The 20,557-nt window shown below is 45.7% G+C and overlaps 3 protein-coding genes, 1 long non-coding RNA gene and 1 other non-coding gene across 7 annotated transcripts; 4 read left to right on the top strand and 1 right to left on the bottom strand.

Moving 5' to 3' along the window:
* Positions 1-1,764: 1,764 nt before the first annotated feature.
* Positions 1,765-3,711, top strand: LOC143475470 (uncharacterized). The gene is made up of 3 exons (XM_076973327.1): positions 1,765-1,859; positions 2,600-2,649; positions 2,794-3,711. Exon 3 carries the CDS (start codon positions 2,820-2,822, stop codon positions 3,429-3,431), a length of 612 nt encoding a protein of 203 aa, XP_076829442.1. The 5' UTR covers positions 1,765-1,859; positions 2,600-2,649; positions 2,794-2,819; the 3' UTR covers positions 3,432-3,711.
* Positions 3,712-4,173: 462 nt separating this feature from the next.
* trnaa-cgc (transfer RNA alanine (anticodon CGC)) lies at positions 4,174-4,245 on the top strand. The gene has a single exon. It is a non-coding gene; the product is annotated as a tRNA-Ala (tRNA).
* A 117-nt stretch (positions 4,246-4,362) lies between these two features.
* On the top strand, positions 4,363-15,332 carry dtx4a (deltex 4, E3 ubiquitin ligase a). 2 transcript variants are annotated; one of them, XM_076973322.1, is made up of 9 exons: positions 4,363-4,870; positions 5,296-5,511; positions 6,345-7,347; positions 12,235-12,296; positions 12,427-12,588; positions 12,670-12,731; positions 12,819-13,139; positions 13,276-13,365; positions 13,457-15,332. In XM_076973322.1, exons 2-9 carry the CDS (start codon positions 5,301-5,303, stop codon positions 13,682-13,684), a joined length of 2,139 nt encoding a protein of 712 aa, XP_076829437.1. In that variant the 5' UTR covers positions 4,363-4,870; positions 5,296-5,300; the 3' UTR covers positions 13,685-15,332. The 2 variants fall into 2 exon arrangements, with proteins under 2 accessions (XP_076829437.1, XP_076829438.1); XM_076973323.1 differs by having other exon boundaries at positions 4,369-4,870; positions 6,366-7,347.
* Positions 15,333-16,118: 786 nt separating this feature from the next.
* LOC143475471 (uncharacterized) lies at positions 16,119-18,836 on the bottom strand. Its single transcript, XR_013121019.1, has 4 exons — positions 18,436-18,836; positions 18,164-18,219; positions 17,856-18,029; positions 16,119-16,336 (listed from the first exon to the last, which is right to left on the bottom strand). It is a non-coding gene; the product is annotated as an uncharacterized LOC143475471 (long non-coding RNA).
* On the top strand, positions 17,037-20,086 carry msantd1 (Myb/SANT-like DNA-binding domain containing 1). Of its 2 annotated transcripts, none has more exons than XM_076973325.1 (3): positions 17,037-17,537; positions 17,824-18,099; positions 19,450-20,086. In XM_076973325.1, exons 1-3 carry the CDS (start codon positions 17,284-17,286, stop codon positions 19,697-19,699), a joined length of 780 nt encoding a protein of 259 aa, XP_076829440.1. In that variant the 5' UTR covers positions 17,037-17,283; the 3' UTR covers positions 19,700-20,086. The 2 variants fall into 2 exon arrangements, with proteins under 2 accessions (XP_076829440.1, XP_076829439.1); XM_076973324.1 differs by having other exon boundaries at positions 17,037-17,543.
* Positions 20,087-20,557: the final 471 nt, after the last annotated feature.

The raw sequence follows: 20,557 nt of genomic DNA, 5'->3' as shown, positions 1-20,557 counted from the left end.
TAAACATAAACACGGAAACACGCAGCAGCACGAACACGCTGGCTTTGGGAGCGCTGACCCCTGCATACACTGTACGTCACACGATTTATCCTTCAGTCAGACTGCTTTGGTGGGAGGCATGCAAACTGTCTACATATTGAAAATGATCTAAAACACTGGTTCACATTCACATAATGAATAATAATGAAGCATATTTTAATATGCTAACAATAAATGTGTTGTTTTACAATTATTTGTTAGGTTTTTAGGTTTTTGTTGCTGTATGTGTGAAGTATTGTTATGCCACCTGCCACCAGATGGTTACCTACTGACTCTGGCCAGTAACAGGGACTCAAATTCCCAGCAGTCACTGGAAAGACTTCGCCATCCTCAGCCATCCTCCAAGAAAGACAAATACAAGCAAATACAGAACATATTTGTTACATTGGCGAGTGTCTGTTGTTTTTCTCACCTTATTTTGAGTGTATCAGTGTTTCTGGATCCAGAGAAATACGACTGCGTTTGCAGTTCTAAGGCAAGCTGTAAGTGTACTGACCTCGAGTACCACCTCTGCACACTTAGTTCTACGAGTCATGCAAGTTATAGCTCACTGATTGCATCTGACATCACACATGCAAACTTAATCCTTGGATACATCTCTAAATATAGCTCAAGCAGTCTAATTGTTTTCCTCAATCTTTTGTGAAAGCTGAATCATTCACAAAGGGAAATATCACTGAAAAAAAAAAAAAAAAATATATATATATATATATATATATATATATATATATATATATATATATGTATATAAAAATTCTTCGGTGCTAGTGAAGGTCTCTTAAAAACAAGTGAGATATTGAACACAAACAAGCTTGTTTTGCTGGTGCAGAACATGAGCTTCTATGATTGCTTTGGAAATGCTAACAGGATGTGGTATGCAAAGGGCTCGCACAAACGCGTTATCTTGCATTGGTTAGGTTCCAGCAAGTCCTTCCTGTATGAGAGCCAAAAACTGTGTTGCTGTGACAATTGTATAGATGTAGTTTCACTTCCTAAAGACTCACCAATTTTCTTACATTGCACTGTTGATAAATTGAGCCAATTCAGGTCAAGACAAGTAAAGCTTTATAATCTACATGGGAATTTCAACTGGTCAATGGTGCCTAGACCCAACAAAACTAAAATTAAAATAAGGAAATAAGTACATAAAATCATGCATACATGTGCTCTCTATCACACTCACACAAAACCACATGAAACATATAATCAGCTGGTGATTACTGGCGTTACTGTAATATTTATCTATAGCAACAAAAGGCCCAGGAAGATTCTGCCCACTTGGTCAACCCACTACCATGAGTTCTCTTGTTCTAAAATAGACTATACGGTTTGAAATATGCAAAGATGCAAAAGTATGGTGCAAGTACAGGCATATTTGCTGTAAATACAGCAAATACAGATATATTTTATCAACTACCTTATACATCCTCACCCGAGGACATTTTGGAATTTTACATCAGTGTACTCTGGGACATTAACAGATTTATAGACTTACATGTAATTATGTATTTAACAAATAGATATAAATACACAATTGTTTAAATCATCTTCTCAAAGTCTCACTGTTTAGATGCATCTCGGATTGAGCTGCATTTTCCCCAGAAATATGTAGAATTACACATAAAATCAAAAATGATTTGCATACACCAAAAATGTTTCTAATTTTAGCCATAGGTATGTCACACACACACATATACACTCGCAACACCAATCAGATGTTCTCTTGCTTCTCCACGCCCTTTTTTTCTTTTTCCTTTTGCACAACACATCTACATTTTCTCTTGACTGCACATAAAGGTTTACCAACAATCAAACTGGTGGTGAGTGAAATAAAAATTTCATTCTTTTACAAATATATATACATTAAAATACATTAAAAGGTACATAAACATTTTGTAAGCCTAGCTGTAACTTTGTTATAATTTATACTTAATTTATACATAACCCTAACCCTCAACAAATTAATTAGTGCAGATTCAATACACTTTTTAGCTGTTATATTTTTTTGCCATTGTGTTTCACACTTGAATAATTGTTACTATATTGTTGCTAACAGTCTTTGAAATTGCTAACACAATATTGCTAAAGCAGCATTTGAAGCCCACAAAAGCATGGGACCAAAAATCGTGTAACCACACAAATTTTATCAAATGTCCTTTTTGGTTATGATCCTATTATTTTTCCACACCTCTGTACCTGATTAATATCCCACATAAATGTGTTTATCTCCACGCTCACACCATAGTAGCCCATTTATATCCCACTTTTGCTCATTAGGGGATAAAATTCACCTTTGAGTATAAGAAAATGGGCAGTAAAATTTTGCTAACAACTTTAAATAAAAGCATGATAAATTGGAATGTAGGACATGTATCTATATTGTTAAAGGTGAAATGGTTTGTTCCACAAGTACCACAAACATTTCCTGTGTGACTGTTAGACCCGGCATGTTCACTGTTTTGTAGCTTCTAACGTGTAGCTAGATTTAACAGATACTTAAAGTGTATGCATGAATATATGCTTGGGTATATATATATTTTTTACATTTTTTGTCCCACAGATTCATTAAATAGAAGCGGATTTTCTCAGATGAAATAATTCACATTCCAGGTACAGCTGATTCATATGAACTAAATACTCAGAAGACTTCCTTGAAGACCATTTGAATTACCTTTGTTAACTATTCAATTCAGCTTACTATTACAGTTCAGCTCACATAACAGTTTACTTATGATCTGCTTACATTCACTACAGCATTTCCACCATTCCCTTCCTAAGTGATGACGGCAGATATCGCATCGGCTCATAAAACTACAGTACTCGTAGTGCTCTCTTGCCTCTTGATTGTCCTCCTTCTGCTCCTGTTGTACTTCTATAAGCGTCTGAACCGTGATACAGATGATCAGTACAGTGTGCAGCGCCTTGTCTTTAGGCCGGGGGGCCTTCGAGATCGTGTGATGCAAGGGGCCCGAGCTGTGGAGAGCAGGGTACGTGATCTTAGATCAAGGCTACAACCTCAAGATGAAGAGGAGGGCAATTATGAAGACAACGAAGATGGAAGTGCAGGCGGGAAAAAGGGAGAGGCAGATAAAGGTCACACTGGAGATGACAGCATGGAGGATGACATTGAGGGACCTGAGGAAAACTCATCAGATGACTACTCCAGTATTGACCTAAGGGAGAGGGCCAAGCAAAATAACACCAAGGACGAGGAGCAGAATGAAGGGGAGCAAAACGAGGAGTCCAAAGATGGCGCGGGAAAAAATGAGAGTAAAGAAAGTGAGGAGGTTACTAATGAAGAGAGAGTGGGCTTGTTGATTGACTTAAAGTCGTTTTCTGGCAGTGCCATTTGGTCTGAGGAGAGGGCGGAGAGTAGTGTGACAGCGTTGTGAAAAACAGCAGAAAGTGGCCAACATATGGAGCTGATGAGAAAGGATGTAGGCCGTAAAGCTGTGATAAAAGACTATTCTCATACATGACATCCCACTCACACACACGACCCAAAAAACTTAAGGGTCCTTCGCGGTTCTTCTACTTTGAACTTAGGAGAATATGATAGTTAACTCTTAGGCTTGATTCGCTATATTTGCTCTATGTAATTGGTGGGTGTTGGACAATTTTCCTAGGAGTTGTACGTTTTCTTAAAAAAATAAATACATTTACATCAACATATGATTTTGTTATATGATATGCTTGTCACAGCTACGTTTTCTACCTTGCCATATGTAGCTAAAATTATCAATTTTACTGGCCTGGAGTTGATGTTTTACAGCTTAAAGACTGTTAACGCATAGTGTTACTAGATACATAGGTAGCTAGCTAGTTAAGCCAGTTTGTTCTGTGTGTGTCGTCATTTAGTCCTTCTTAATCTAGCAGAGAAAATATGAAATTTAACATTAACTAACATTAACTATTGCAAAACCACTGAAAGTTTTTTTCTTGCGTTTTTCGACATCTTGCAAAGCAAAATTTTTGCTAGTCCACCTACTACAAGCGATGCTTGACCAGCGATAAGAACTAATCAAGGTTTTCAATAAACGCCAAGTTCGTAGCACGACTAGCATTACTAAACCATTAACTTATGCATCCAATGTCATACGTATTTGGGGACGTATTTACCAACTCGCTTACGTAGGGGATGTAGCTCAGTGGTAGAGCGCATGCTTCGCATGTATGAGGTCCCGGGTTCAATCCCCGGCATCTCCACGAGATTTCTCTTTTAAAAAATTATTATTTTTAAAATGTAATAACGCCTACGACTGAATTAATCTTTGAAACGTTGTAGAAAATCAGTTGAAACTCCCGAATATACCCAAAAGCTACACCATATGTAGGTCTTGCTCGGTCAATCGTAAGTGTGGGAGAGTGCGACATATTTGAGCACGAAAGGCGGAGACAGAACAAGTAGGAAGTGGCGGCGCAGCCTGATTGGTCCGTTATTGTTGTTGGGCGTGGAAATCGGCAAATCCACGCAAACAACCAAGAGTCAACATCATCCTGCTAAAATACTATTTCTGCAAGTAGAAAGACAAGGCTGTAGCGCTATTAGAAACCAAATCATTATCTAGCCGCTGCCAGGACACGCGTGGATATTCGGGATCTATTACGCGATGTTCCTGCGTTGCGTATTCCTAATGAATCCAATGAAACACATCAGTAACTTGATTTAGCCTTCGTGCTAGCTAGCTGCTGGCTAGCTCACCACAGCATCGCCGAAAAGCTTCGACGCTTTCGCCAAACGGGCCAAGAAGACATGAATTCGCCAACGGACTCGCATTCGCCTCCGATAGTCTGAATGCGAACGTAAGAGGACGACTGGTATATTTTGCTGGTAAGTATTTTTTTGCCAGTATTTCGCCAGTTGTGGTGTTTTGTGTGTGGCAACAGTCGTCCTCTACAGTCCCTCAAAGGCGACGGAGCGCTAGCTGTGCGGCTAGCGGCACGCGCAGTCAGCTCTGACTAACCGTCGGACGTTAACGGTCGTTTTTTAAACCCTCTCCACCGTCGCGAGCGCGTTCGGCAGCTGGTGTGGCGAACCTGGCTTTAAAACCGCGACACTAGCCACCTACCCCGGCTATTTGAACGGGCTATTTTATCCCCAGACGGCGAATATATGCTGCCGAGTCTTTGTTAGCCAGCTGGGACAGACAGCTCGTTAAATATGTCAAGCCTACTCGGCTAGGCTAATGATTAATGGGGGGGGGGGGGGTTTAAAGACGGCGTCGTTAAAATCAACGGTGTGACATTATTTTGTAGGTGCGATGTTGCTAGCGTCGGCCGTGGTCGTATGGGAATGGCTGAACGAACACGGGCGCTGGCGACCCTACAGCCCGGCCGTGTCTCATCACATCGAGGCGGTGATCCGCAGCGAGCCCCGCGGCGCCGGGAGCGTGGTGCTGGGCCAGGTTGACTCCAGACTCTCGCCCTACATCATCGATCTGCAGTCCATGCATCAGTTTCGGCAAGATACCGGTAAGATGGGGTTATGGTCGCCGAGGTCCTGTTATTCTCCGAGAAACTTGCGCATGGCTGCAAAGCTCATCTGCAAGAGTTTAGGGACGCCCCAATCAACTAAAGCAGTATTTAGTTAAAAGTGTTACTTGGTATGTTCCTCACCCAGTGCTGGCAACCACAGTTAATTTAAAACCAGTACAAGTAGTTGCATAATGAGGTTCTCCTAATGATGGAATGATTGAGCAGATTAAACCTCATCAGTGCATGAGAGTACCTCTGAGGGACGGAGGAGGACCGCCTTGCATTCCATAACATGGGGTGAAGTGCAGCCAAAACAAAGAGGTGGATTGTTGGCAGTCGAGGGTTTTTTGGAGACTCCATCACCCTCCACCGGTTGACAAAGGCCATTGTGCGAGGCCGAGCGCCCCGCATGGGAAGACGGAGGGACGAGGGCCTTCGATGGGCGACCAGCCGTTTCTCTAAAAGACACGAGGGAGGAGAGGGCTGAATTGCAGCAGGGTGAGGTCATGAGGGGCCGGAGGTCGGATGAATACCCTTTCTGAGGCATTTCATGCACTGTCAGTTTTTTTTTTATTTATCTCTTTTATGGACCAATCATACATCGCAGCTCATGTTTTGTGTTTTTTACACTGTGGAATCTGCAACAGACACGCCAGGCGTGTCATGTGATGTTATGTCTAATACAGATTGTTTTTGTTTAGGTGGTGACTCAACCAAACTGAGATGTATGTTATTTTTTATGGTTTTAGCCGTGTTAAAATTTAATTGTAAAAAAAAAAAAAAAAACTATTGTGGTGGTGTAGTCTGTGGAGTTCTAGCACCGAGTGAAGGCCCTGTGTGTTTTTATCCAGGAACGCTGCGGCCGGTGCGACGAAGCTTCTATGACCCGCGCTCTGCTCCGGGACAGGGCTGGATGTGGGAGTGGGAAAATGACTCTGGCTCGTGGACGCCGTACGATACGGAGGTGGGCATCGCCATCCAGGCGGCACGCGACCGGCAGCAGCCCTGGCTGGACCTCACGCCGCTGGGTTTCTGCTACCTCATCGACCTGCAGAGCATGACCCAGATCAACAGGCAGACCCAGAGGCGCCGGCGCATCCAGAGACGCTCGGACTTGGCCTACCCGCTGGTGTCGGGGCCCCTGCCCAAGCCGCACGCTTGGGCGTCCAACGGGGGAGGAGGGCACCTGGGGGTGGGCGTGTCGGGGATCACGGGGGGAAACGGCAGCGCGTACCCCAGCGGAGCTCTTCCCGCGTCCGCCATCACATCGCTGGGCCAGCCGTGCTCGTGCCAGCAGTGCATGCTGGTCCTGGGCGTGAAGGCCCCTGGCGTGGCCCAGACTCTGGGACGTAAGCCGCCGCCCGTGCCCAAGCCGCCGAGCCCCAAGGCCGCCCCGCGGGGCCACTCGTACTCGCTCACGCTGCCCCACCCGCCCTCGCTGTCCCGGGCGCTCTCCCCGCACAGGAACTCCACGGCGGGCGGCGCCGGTGCCTTCGGCCACTCCCTCTCCCTGCTGGGCACCGCCACGGCCGCCCTGTCCCTCTCCTCCGCCCGGCCACCCCCGCCTGCCGTCCCGCCTCCACCTCCGCCCGGCTCCGCCCCCTCCCATCTCGTGGCCCCGCCCGGCTCTGCCCAGGCCCCGCCCTCCGGCGCCCTCATCTCCACGGCCACCACCTGCGCGCCCACGCCGTCCGCCCGCGTCCTGGGCCCCGTGCCGTCGGCGGCGGCCGCGTGCGCCGCCCCGCTGCCCTCCCGCTCCAGCCTGGCGGGACTCAGCCGCCCCGCCCTGCAGAGGATCGCCATGGCGCAGTCTCGGGCGCTCATTGCCTCCGGGTGAGTTGCCACGGCAACAGCTGCCGCCACAGAGTCTCGCCCCTGTCCTCCTGGATGGCGGTAACCCCGTTACTGAAATATTACAGTTGGCCAGGCTTTTACATGCTTTACATTCAGCTTGTCAAGCTTTTATAAATAGCATAAACTTCCCTGCAAAATGTGTGTTGCACATAGTGTAACGGTGATGCGTTTACGAGCAGGTCTGAACGGTACAGCAGTTTGCTGCAGTTTGTCGTGTGACTTTGCGATCAGGAGCAGTTTATTTAGTCAGTGTGCTAATTTAAAACTGTAACTCCTGCTTTTTTTCTTATTAAATGAATGAATGTGGCTGGGGGTCCAAGCATTTGTTGCTCCTCAGTTATTGGGAGAAGCAACAATTGTCATTGGCTATGACATCAGTTTGGTATTAGATTGTAAATGAAGACACCATCCAGAGGCAGACCGACTACAGAGTAAGAACAGGTGGCAGCTCTGTGGAATCTCAGCCTGCCAACCAGTAGAACATCTCAGTAGTTCTCATCTCATTTCCCACCCAATGGCCCGATCCTCCATCCTAATGCAGCATTATTCACAGATTCTGTGTTTAATCTCAGATTGACTGTTGAACTGTAGTACTGAGGAATCTGGGTGTGGATCACGAGGTGGAAATGGACATTAAGTTTATGCAGGCGATCTAATACTGAGCGGAACTGGACAATCACTGTACAGCATCTAGTGGCCCCAGACTGGAATGCTACAGTGTTCACTGGAGGAGGGGGTCAGGTTTTACATTGGATACCACACCAAGTAATTATCCTAAAGTAAAGTGCTTTTAGTAATTGTTACAGAACCGTGTAGTGTGTTCAGTAAAAGCACCTAAAATGTTTTGACAATCGAATTTGGATACAAAGTCCTCGTGGTGGAGGAAGTGAGGCACTCGTGTGCTTCTGAAATCCTTCAGAACCAGAAAGTGCCTCGGTTAAGGGGAATCGGCAGAAAGGCGGAGTGGACTCTCCACGCTCGGCCGTCGGAGAGACAATTTAGTGGTTCCCCTTCCTCTGCTTGGAACGTCAGCCGAGAGGGGAGAGATTTCTCAGCGTTTATGTCGTATGCAGCTCCAGTGTCCTCCATAACTCTGTGGGTTGAGCGTTGGAAGGCTGTAAGGAAATGAAAGGAAGTGTTTTAGACCGAGGAGGGGAGTCTTCCATCAATGTCAACAGGTCACTGCCGTTCATTACGTCTCCCACCTCCCCGCTCCCCGGTTCCCAGGGTCCTCTCTTTCTTCGGGGGCCCCTCCTGCCCCATTGTGCGCCCCGTGCGAGTGTACGTGCGTGCGCGCAGAGAGCGTCTCCGCAGCAACCTTTGTTGGCAGGCGACGGCCTGGGCGGCATTTGCAACACAATGTGGTGGAGGGGCGGGTGTTCTGGCGACCGGGGGGGGGGGGCTGTCGGCCCGGGCAGCAGGCCACCGCACGCTGAAAGAGTGGGGTTCACTAGCGGGTGTTTGGTTTTGGTGCGTGTGAGGGAGGCCGGCCCAGACGCTGGGCTGCGGAGACAAAAGCCACGCTCAGACGCCACAACGCCATGACTCTGGGCTGGGTCTGTAAAGAAGGCGGCTATGAATAGAGCTTTAGGGAAAAGTCGTAGGCCAGCACGCAGGCACAAGTACACTCGGGCATACTGATCAGTCCCCCCTGAAACTGAAGCTTCAGAGAACGAAAATCTTCCGAAGACACTCTAACTTAGCCAGCTGTGATGTTTCTCTTTCTTTGTTTCTCTCTTAGATACACTAACTATGAAATGCATATAATTACATTTTTTTGTGCCCTGCTAAATGAACCATAACCTCGGCATTGTGTGGTTGTATAATTAGCGTAGAAACGCCGGCTTGAAGCCTTTTTTGCTAGCAGAAAGTAGCATAGCAACAAAAAAGCTACCTTGCCATTTATCCCATGACGAGTTTCTTTGTTCTTGTAGGGTGTAAAACGAATGTCTACAGGTTGTCCTGCTTTTTTGGACCACTAGAGAGAGCAATGAGTTTCTGACTGACTTGGGGCGTCTGCTCCCCTGAGGGGCTGTGGGGGTGTGTGCACACACACTCCAGTCCTGTGCTCTGTAGCAGGTGAGACGACATGGTCCCCAGATGGCGGCTGGCTGGCGTGTCATCCCTCACTCCTCATCTATTTATTTGTCTTTATTTTCAAAAAACGCCATGTTGCTAATCAATAACATATTAATATAGCCTGGATTTTGGCCTAGTTGCTCTTACACAATGGGCCCTATTGGGGTTTATAGTTTATATAGGCAGCAACACGGAACGGGTTCCAAGCCCTTTTTCCGGTAGTGGAAGACCAATAGTATCTCTGGATGCTACGGGACAGCGTCGTTTATTCGGGGGGCGGAGCCGCCCGTGAGACAGATGGCGTCTGGCCCATCGGTCACCATTAAGGTGTCTGCAGGTGGGAGTGGTGCAGCCCTCACGCGTATGCACTTCCATAGCAGCTGTTGCAGTAGTGCATTCATTACATCAACATGTGCAGGTAGTGCAAACGGATCCAGTTCAGAGACACGGCGTGGGCCATCAACGAGCAGCACTGCATAATTAGTCATAATTAATTAAAATCACAGTAATTAATTGGTCGGAAGGTCAAAGGTTACGTATTTCCTTTAGTAATTGTACCATCTGCTGCACAAATGAGCTGTTCTGGATTCTAAAGACGTTCCTGTGTCCTGTGGGGGGGGGGGGGGGGGGGAATAATCAAATAATCCCCGTTCTGACAAATTCAGCCACAGTGTTTGATTTGTGCCGATCAGCAGACTGTGGCGTTACTGGAGCTAGGGGTGGGATTGGAGCTCCTGGCACACACCGCAAGTAAATCAAACAGTCTTGATAAATGTAGGTTTCTGCTGGAGGTTGTGGAGGAGTTTATATAAATGTTTCATGATCTCTCGCAGTCTTGACGGTCACTGATTAAAGTCCTCCTGTTCCAGTCACTCCTCTCTGTGTGCGTTAGCGTTAACGGAGGCCCCAGCTGGGACTTCTCACACAGAGTTGAGGGGTGGGAGGGATTTGGGGCCCGTGAGGGTGGGATGGTGACGCCAGGTGCAGCTCCGTGCTCGCACCTGCACACGGACCGTGTGGATTAAGGGCGAGCGGATTACCCGGAGGGAAACGTGAGTGGGGCGGTTTACGGTGCCACGGCTACTGCCCACTCCTCACCTGCGACCCACGACCTTTCCCCTCGCACCCTCCTCACGCCTCGCACGATCGTGCTATATCCAAAATTAAATGAGCCGCCTCACTTTTGCACGAGAAAGGTGAGAGAGCTAGGCTAGCTCGCATGGGTTATTCATCAGTCATCAGTGTTCTCACACACACCCCAACAGATCTGCAGCAATCACATCTCCACATGGTGACGAGACTCTTGTCAGAAAACACAACTTCAGAATGTTGTCTTTTTTAATTTTAGTTGAATTTGTATATTTTTGTTGTGTATGTATGCAGTAAAAGTGAATTTTAGCAACTTAGCAGGTTTCTGTGTACAATCTTGGTTGTTTTTTATTATGGACCTCATTAATGGCTTTGAGCTTTTGGATTTGGACGTCAGCTGTCGTGGGGGGGGGGGGCGTTTGCACTTCACTTCAGTAATTACTGTCACCCAACAAGAGCAACATTTTTCACCCCATTACCTGCTTTCACCTGAACTGCTGCCATTAGTTCCAGAGTGGGTGTGTGCGCTCACGCGCTTGTGATCACGCGGTGGCTCACGCGCCGTATGTGCAGACGTGATGGTTCCTTATGGCGGTGTGTCGGAGAGTGACGCCCGGAGGTAATCCCGAGCTCTGTGACGCGGCTCGCCTCTCCCAGACGCTCCTCAACAGATGGAAACAAGTGGATTAGCTCTATAAGAGACAGCGCAGGGGAAGAGCGGAGCATACTCGTTCATCTGAGAGGAGACGGAGACTGTAAAACTTTCCCGAAACTGAATACTAACACGCGTGTGCTCTCAGGCTGCTCAGAAACACAGTTTTGAGAGCTTGTTTAAAGAGCTCGGCGTGGGCAGTGTGAGGAAGGCTTGGGCCTGCTCTGGATTTTCCTCAGTCAACTCTTTTTGTGTTTTCTCCCCTTTGCGCTTGGTCGAATTTCGAAAGCATGACTGTAATCCAGCTTAAGCAGTGAGTATCTTTGGAGACTGTGCTTTTTTGAAAACGTTTGTCTTATCAAAATGGGTGTTATGAAATGCACCGTAACATGGTTTGAACAGCGCTAAATTGATTCCTCCTATTTTGTGTGCGTGTGTCCTTAAAACTAGATGAATGGTATTCGACATGATGGCAGTTATCTTTGAACACCTTTGTTGTATTCATTGACTATGGTTCTGTTAGACAAAATATTCAAATCATGTGTGATGTGTTGTCCTTGGAGATTGTCTTGTGTAGAGGGAAACCAGGATCCCAGGAACAAACATTTCCAGTGAATGTAGACTTTACTCAGTGGTCTGCAAGATATCACACAGTGTTTATTGATGCCATATCATAACCTGTGTAGGCCAGAAAACGCACCATTATCTCCATAATATCTTGTACTTTTTCACATCTTCGTGAAATTCTGGTTGTCATATACGCCAACAGTTTTGTGATGAAATTAGAAGGTTTATTTTCGTTAGCCGCAGCAGGTCTGACAGAAGGTGACCTGGCTTATATACTTTAGCATGTCTTGTCTGTCCATCGGGTAAGGAAACGGTTGATTAATAAACAGGTGTCCACTGGACAACACGACGCCATTGCGTCACGGCCCTCGTGCTGTCTTCATCGTGCTTTGAAAAGCCAGGCCGAGTAGAAAGTAATCAATTTCTCGTGTGTGTGTATAGACTATGACTGACGAATACCATTTCTTTTTATGTTTCAGGGTCCCAACTGTCCCAGTTAAGAATCTGAATGGTTCCAGTCCAGTTCACCCAGCCTTGGCTGGTGAGTTAAACAAACCAATAAATTGTAGGCAGTGCTGATTATAGAAACGCAGTTTACATAACATAAGAAAAGCATGACGAAGAAAAATAAGCAAAGGATTTTACGTCCACCCCCACCCTCCAACCCACAGGGATAACGGGGATCTTGATGAGCGCTGCAGGACTTCCTGTCTGCTTGACCCGCCCACCCAAACTGGTGCTTCACCCCCCACCCGTCAGCAAGAGTGACATCAAACCGGTGCCGGGCCTCGGCCACTGCTGCCGCAAGACCACCAAGAAGCAAGCCCGCAAAGGTTAGGAGACTCCCGCATCCACACACACCCCAATGGCTTCTGTCTGCATGCTGACTTACGCACGTCCATCCGCTCTGACAGGCCGAACCCCCGAGGAGGTGGTGAGGAGGTACTTGCAGAAGGTCCGCAACCCCCCAGAGGAGGTACGCCCCATAGCTCAAGTTTCTTTCTTTCCTTTTTCCTCCTGCCATCGGCGGTCCTTACTCTTTTCCGTACCGCCTGTTTCGCAGGACTGCACCATCTGCATGGAGGCTCTGGCAGGCCCCTCCGGCTACAAAGGCCCTGGCGTGGGTGGCATTTCCCGGGCAGAGTCCGTCGGTCGCCTGTCTCAGTGCGGGCACCAGTACCACCTGCAGTGCCTGGTGGCCATGTACAACAACGGAAACAAGGACGGCAGCCTGCAGTGTCCCACCTGCAAGACCATCTACGGAGTGAAGACCGGCAACCAGCCACCTGGCAAGATGGAGTACCACGTCATCCCTCACTCGCTGCCCGGTCACCCCGATTGCAAAACCATCCGGATTATCTATAACATACCGCCTGGCATACAGGTAACTTTCCCATGGGCGGAGCCTCCGCTGTGCGTTGAGTGCTGTGGGATGTAACTGGTGGTAATAAGAAATCGCAGGTAGTCACAGTTCTGCACCTGAACCTGTCTGGGGTTTGTTTTCATTTTTCGCACCTCAGGGCCCCGAGCATCCGAATCCTGGCAAGCCCTTCACAGCACGCGGATTCCCCCGGCACTGCTACCTCCCCGACAGCGACAAAGGGCGCCTAGTAAGTGCGCACTCCACTCCCCTACCCTCAAACACTCCCACACACTCCTAAAGATGTGCGTATCACCACCCACACTGCTGCCTCCCCCCAGGTGCTGAAGCTGTTGCTGGTGGCGTGGGACCGCAGGCTCATCTTCTCCGTGGGAACGTCCAGCACGACGGGCGAGACGGACACGGTCATCTGGAACGAAGTGCACCACAAGACCGAGTTCGGCTCCAACCTGACCGGCCATGGCTACCCCGACTCCGGACACCTGGACAACGTCCTGGAGGAGCTGCGGGCGCAGGGGATTGCCGAGGAGGACTGCCTGAGGGACTGAACGAGCAGGAACGGAACAAGAAGAGGTGCCAACGTTTTAATCCAGATCGGAAAACCCTTTATCCTAAACTGGAAATAGGTTTTTTTTTTCTCTCCCTTTCTTTCTGACTTTTCTTCTTTCCTTTCTTTTCTTTTCTAAAAATGGAGAATGCGGTTTTAAAGGTACTGGAAGGACTTGTAAAAGTCACTGCTCGTGTTCTTTCTCTGTGGTACTGTCCTTCCTGCTGCTGAAGAAAGCTTTTAAAACCACGTTTTGACACAGCTGTGTTTCGAAGCTAGTGCGACCAACTTAAACAAAGAGAGGAGGTTGGTACAAATTAATTTACTGTTGCTGGTGTCTGTTTAACAATTTAATGTATCGTAGTTCTGTGAAGGGTACTCCAACCTGAGGTACTTCTGTGCATGTAAGTATATCATTCAGTGCAAAGTGGAACAAGCCCTTTTGTACAATTGAGGCCCCCCACGTTTTGCTATTAAGCTCCAGTTGCAGTTTCAGACTGAGTACGAATGTTTACTGCCCTCTAGTGGCACTTGATGATACATTCCGTCCAAACCCATGGTACAGCTGTTTAAATGGTTTTATTTTTTCCCAGTTTTACTTTTTCACTACATTAATTACTTACTTTTATACTTATTCTGTATTACCTTATTTTATGTTATAGAGTGAATAAATTAGAAGTCATGTCAAGGACTAGTAATGCTGCCCTTAGACATTAAACTCAAACCACAAAGTATTGATCAGTATTTAAAAAATCCACACAAAACAGTGTTGAGCTGCAGGAAGAAGGCATGGCCCAGCATTAGTAATGCAAGCAAACGCATAGACGGCCAAGTTCTTTCACCAAGCCCCTGAGCGAGTGTGTCAAATCGAGAGTCATCAAGCAACCGGATAATTAAAGTACAATCCTGTGTGAAAGTTGACCACGTTTAGAGTAATAAACCTCTTGGGTCATAAAGTGACGCTGCCGTTTCATCGCAAACTGGTGCAGAGATTTGGCTTGATCACATGCAACTCAAAAGTTTTGGTATGACCATACCTGGTGCTGGTAAACCACCAATCGGATTGGCGCGTTTCGGGACATCCAGGTCCAGCTTTGCAGAAAGGCTGTGTTTGTGGTCAAACCTTCTCCAGTTGCATTTCTGGTCAGTCCTGGGTAGGTCCATGATGGACATGTTTACAAAGTGTATTGTTGACTTTGTTGCATGTATGTACATGCAAATGTAAGCTTACATTTATAGTTGAAGTATATAGTGTGCTGTATGTGTTTTATGTACACATTTTCTTAATCAAAACCATGTTTTTGAAGGCAAGTTAATGAGGCCAGCACTCCTTACTCCCCCCCTCCCCATTTTATTTGTTATACATGTTGATTTTTAGCATTGTCTTATAAGCTCTTAGTTGTTGTTTTTTTTTTTTTCTTTTTTATACTGTGAAGTTTTATTCTCACTTATTGCACTTGTATTTTTTCCATTATAGTTGCTATGGTTATAACAGTAAAATGACTTCTGCCAACAGGAAACTACGAAGAGGAACAGTGTGTGGAGCTAGAACTGTTGTTGCTGTATAATATAAACCTGTACAAAACCACATGCATATTAATTAGCTGCTGGAATACTGAATGAATATTAAAGAAAAAGGTTTAAAAAGGTATGTGTAGTTTGTTCATCTTGAATGCTTTGCATTTTTCTCATTTATTTGAAAAAAGTCATTTTATAAGGATTAATAATAATTATAAGCATTAATAAGGATTTTCTGATGAGCCTTTTTAATGTGTCCAGGAACTCTTAGCATGTTAGGAATGTCATCTCCAATAGAAATGTGCTGATGCCATTTCCCCCACTGTCCTTACTGATGCCAAATACAGTACTCAAATTTCTGTTGTAAACACTGCCTAATACAAGCCCTGTATGTGGACCTACTGTGATTTCTATCGTTCTTGTCCATCTGTAACCGCCGTGGTCAAGTTGATGCATTGAATTAGCATAATGGTGTCAGTAATCAGAGTCTTTATGTACTTCAGAGCCAGTACCAGAGTTGATACTGATTGTGTATCGGCATCGATGAGTTCTCTGCATTTACATTTATTCTTTATTAACAGTGTCTTTATGTACTTCAGAGCCAGTACCAGAGTTGATACTGATTGTGTATCGGCATCGATGAGTTCTCTGCATTTACATTTATTCTTTATTAACAGTGTGGCTTAATGAACCCTACAAGGATTATTCCTTCTATTTAACACACTGAGAAGTGACATCTGCTTGGTGTGAGGATACAATTGGCATCACACTTCCAATTGCACCTTCCTCACTTACCTTAGAACAAATACCTATAAACCAGGTTCTGGTGTGCTGAGAGTGATGGTCACATCTAAGTGAGTTGTCAAAGATACCACTAGTTCATGTCAGTAATGTTTATTGATATGTCATTATTACAATGCACACTATATGAAGCCAGGTAACCAAAACAACTGGCTTATTACACAGCGTGATGTAGGTCACAGATCATAATGCATTTAAACAATAAATAAAGGCACATATCCACTGTCATCTCAGTGGGTGGTTTCTGCTAGTAAAGATGTTGAGACCTTCCCATCTCTTTAATATCTTCAGACACGTATAATGGACTGTCTCACCTTCAGTAAATGCCTGTAATCTGAAATACCAAAGGCGGGGTTATGGGGGTGGGGGTGCTATTCTTCCAAATGTGGGAAGGGAGGAGATAGGGGCAGGAAAGGGGGGGAGGGGTAGATATACACAGACAATGCACACAGTGTCCACACGCTCACAAACACAGCCGAATACAAGCTCTTAAAGTCCACTAGAAATGCGACTAGAGCCGTCCTGTTCTTTTTTTTTTTTTTTTTTGCACACTCTGCGTTTCCTAGCATTTCACACACATGTCTGCGCTCTGTCTCTGTAAAGATATAGATACAGGCAGCATTGCTTTTAAAACATAGCTGGTCCCAGCTCGGCTCTTGCCTTTCAGTATATCGAACGTGTGAGTTCTAACTGCATTTTGGAAGTGACAGTGGAAGAACTGTCCTCTAAACACCCATTAAAAGCTTTTAAACACATTAAGGTTTGGATTGCATTGCCTGGAGCAAGGCATGTTGCCAAGGCAACAGCTTAATCTGCTCCTGCAGTCCCCCCCCCCCTACCCACCCCCCACCCCAAGCAGTCACATTTCACATGCAGATTTCCTGGCTGCCCAACCCATTCACGGGCTTTCTGCTAAAAGCTTTTTGTTACATATTCCAGAGAGAGCGGGGAAATTGACGGGGGGAGGGGGTGGCAGAGGTGCGAAGAGAGGGGCGGGCTTTGGTAGGCTGTTGCCAGGGCAACTTGACATCACGGTGACGAACTTCCCTCTTTAAAAGCTTTTAAAGCTGATTGCCCCAGCCCTCCAGGCCCTGTTTTGATGCCTCTTAACTGAGTTAGCGGGGGAAGGGCAGAACGCGTGGCCTCTCGCACATAAGCACAAGCTCGAGGAGACCAAGGGAGAACGGGGAAGGAAAGGAGACTTTCTGAAAGCTCACCGCACTAAAAAAAAATAGAAAAGCATTCTGTTTGTACAACAAATCCGAGAGCGGTCTTTACGAAATGTCTGCAGAGGACTGCTTCAGTTATACGGTGCCGGGCTCAAACGAGAAGCACAGAAGGGCTCGTAACTGGACAGACTCTGAAATGAAAGGGCTTCTGTACATTTGGGAGGAGTACGTCACCGAACTCAAGAAGGCCAAACGAAACGCCAAGATCTACGAAACGATGGCAAAGCGGCTCTACGAACTCACAGGTGAACACCGTCACAGGGAGGAGATTAAGATGAAGATCACCAACATGACATTCCAGTACAGGCAAGTGTAAGGGCGGCTTTTTCCCCTACGAGGCTACTTAAAGTTGCAGTACATTTTCTGTCAAATGTGATAAAAGCTTCTAAAAGGCAATGGCCTTTCTGAATTTTGTTTCGTGAATTGGACAACTCAGATAGAGCCTTTGCTTAAGCTTGCTACCTATCGCTTTGTGCTAATTTGTGTATAAACGAGTAATATGATCTGTTCGATATATTCCCATTATGCAAATTTGTTACACGCTTCATAATTGCACAGATTACGTCATACAATTTAACGAACTCGTTGACAGAAAGATGAAGTACACAGCCAATGCTGGCTCACCTGACTGGCCCTACTTCAAGTCCATCGAGAGGATCTTGTCCAAGGTGCCAGAGCAGACCAATATGGGTCCATTAGACCCGCAAACCACGGGACCATCCACTGCCCAGCCTGAATCTTCTCTACCTCAGCCCGTAACTCCAATCATAGGGTTTCTTCCTGAATACACCGGCTCCTCTGAGGAGAGGGATGTCAAAGAGGAGGAGGAAGATGGGACAGAAATTTCTGTGAGCTCCTTTGAGTCCAGGTAACACAATCGGTTAAATGCTTGAGTGACAAATGTTGAGCTAAAAAATGACTTAGTGGCCTACAGGTCTCTGATGTGGAACGGTCTCGTGATGTTGAGTAGTGACGTCACTGCCTATCGCTTGTGACAGAAAACGGAGTCAGTTGTGAAGTATTTTGCTAGCACGGTTAACAGTTGTTGTTGTAGTACTTGAACAGCTCTATTTTGTTATTCCTCGTTTTAGTACGATGTCTTATGTAGCTAGTAAGATAAATTGCACACACGCTGGTATTTCTTTTTTTTTATAACCATGGGAGTTCAATAATGTAGGCTATTTGCTTTTATATTTGGATTCACCTTTCTTGGGAAAGACGTTTCTTGGCAGTTGCTTTTCTTCATTACTTTTTGAAAACCAGATTTAGCTTTCTTGGGCATCATCTTCCATAGCACGAATAGAATGCAGAATGAACGCTAAGTTAATTGCTCGTAGTTAAAAGACCGTAGAAGGCGGACTTAACCATTTCGCGCAAGTTGTAAGGGCGCCTGTCCTCAGTAGTTTAGGACCAGGGGCGATCCTAGAGGTGCTAAAGCTCAACATTAGCTTGCTAGATAAGAACGTCAGATAGCAACACTCCTACCACCAACAAAAGGAGTGACCGGTGGTTCAGTGCAGCAAAAAAGAGGACTGCTGTTAAATATAATATGTTGGTGCTGAACGATAGAAGAATCGTCGTCTGTGTTATTGTTTCCACAGCAGTCAAAACAGAGCGTGTGCGCGTGCGCGCTTTCAGCGCTGCTTCAGGGAGAGCAGGAGTAGGAGAGGAAAAGTGGATCATACCATTTACGATTTGTTTGTTAAATCATACATTTTCTATAGTGCTAACATTTTTCAGCTTATTAGGGACAACCTTTCATTACAAAAAATACGTTTTAGTCTTATTTTTAGGGGTGCTTGAACTAGACACGCTTATGACTAGGACACACAATTCAATCTATCAACCGATGTATTTACCTAAAACATTTACCCCCAAAATTACATTAGTTAGCAACATTTATTTTGATCTTTAAATTATAACAATATTTAAAGTAAAATAAAATGCCATACTCCTCAAGGGCCTTTGCTCCACTTGGGGAGTGACTCCCACTTTTCACCCCACTACGACATCCCTGATCCTTTCACATATGGTAACCTGTGATATCCCACAGTTTAGCATGTCAGTCACTTTGGAGAAGACCCCAAGCAACAAGGAATCATTTTTCAAATGTGTATTGACTTTAAAAAGCTCAATAATCATGTCTCATTATTGCATGCTGCAGACCTTAATAAAACCCTGAGTTCTAAGTTTAATATTCATATAACTGCATCTTCAGGTCTCAGCAGGTGAAGAGGCGGCGCCTGTCGCATGTTTCACTGCGTCGTAAGAAGGTTCGTGTCATGGAGGCGATGCTACAGGAGCAGCGGCGGATGAGCCGCGCGGTGGAGGAAACCTGCCACGAGATGCGGCGTGTTATGCACCAACAAAACTTCCTGCAGGTGCAGAGCCTTCAACTCCAGGAGCGAATGATGAATTTGCTGGAGAAGATGATCCCGCCCACATCAACTAAGTCCAGCCAATTATAATCCTACTTCACAAACGGACCTAATGTAGTTTAGTTCAATTAGAACACACTGGTTTACTTTTTACTTATTAGCGTTCTTTATGAAATTTCCAAAGTCTTTCAGAAGTCGTGTTATTTTTATGAAATATATAATATTGTTTAATGACTAAAAGTCCTATGCATCCTATGCCCACAACAACATCACTGTCTGGTTTCTCGTTGGAACCAATGGAACCAATTTTAAGCCAAACCTCAAGCTGCCCAGTTAGATAAGCGGGCTGGGATATTCATGTGGGACAGTCTTCCCGTTTGGCCTACGTTATTCTCTTCACTAAAATGGATTTGTCAAATGCCCCTGAGCTTTTCGCCATAATGTCTGAATTTAGAAATTATATTATAGTCATATCTAGCCTTTTCTTTTAAAGTTGTTGCTTCTATCATTTATAATTGTGTATTGGACAACCTCACTTAGGAGGCTGATACTGGAAAACAAACAGCTCTGCACATTTCTGTGAACACATTTCCATGGCGCACTCGTTTTTTGACTTTAGGAAATCTGACAGCTCATTTTAACAGTCTGCGTGAATGTTTTACGGTAACGGATCAAAACTAAATTGTACTATTGTGTACGAAGCGCGTTGGCTTTTTTTGTAAGTCGCCACAGGGGTTTGGACGCGCAGCAGCACGAAACACATGTTCTCAAAATTGCAGGTAATTTTATGGCCTGCTGGTATTTATAATGTGGCAGTTTGAATAAGGCTACACGATACATATAACCAGGGCTATATGGTGAGTTCTTATAGTTTATGAACGCGTCCCCGTGTATTGATCTTATACAAATTACAAGTACAAGTTATTTTTTTAAGTCTGCTGTTTGTTA

This window comes from Brachyhypopomus gauderio, chromosome 14 (assembly GCF_052324685.1).
Source record: "Brachyhypopomus gauderio isolate BG-103 chromosome 14, BGAUD_0.2, whole genome shotgun sequence".
NCBI classification, from domain to species: Eukaryota; Metazoa; Chordata; class Actinopteri; order Gymnotiformes; family Hypopomidae; genus Brachyhypopomus; species Brachyhypopomus gauderio.
This window is presented reverse-complemented; position numbering and strand designations above follow the sequence as displayed.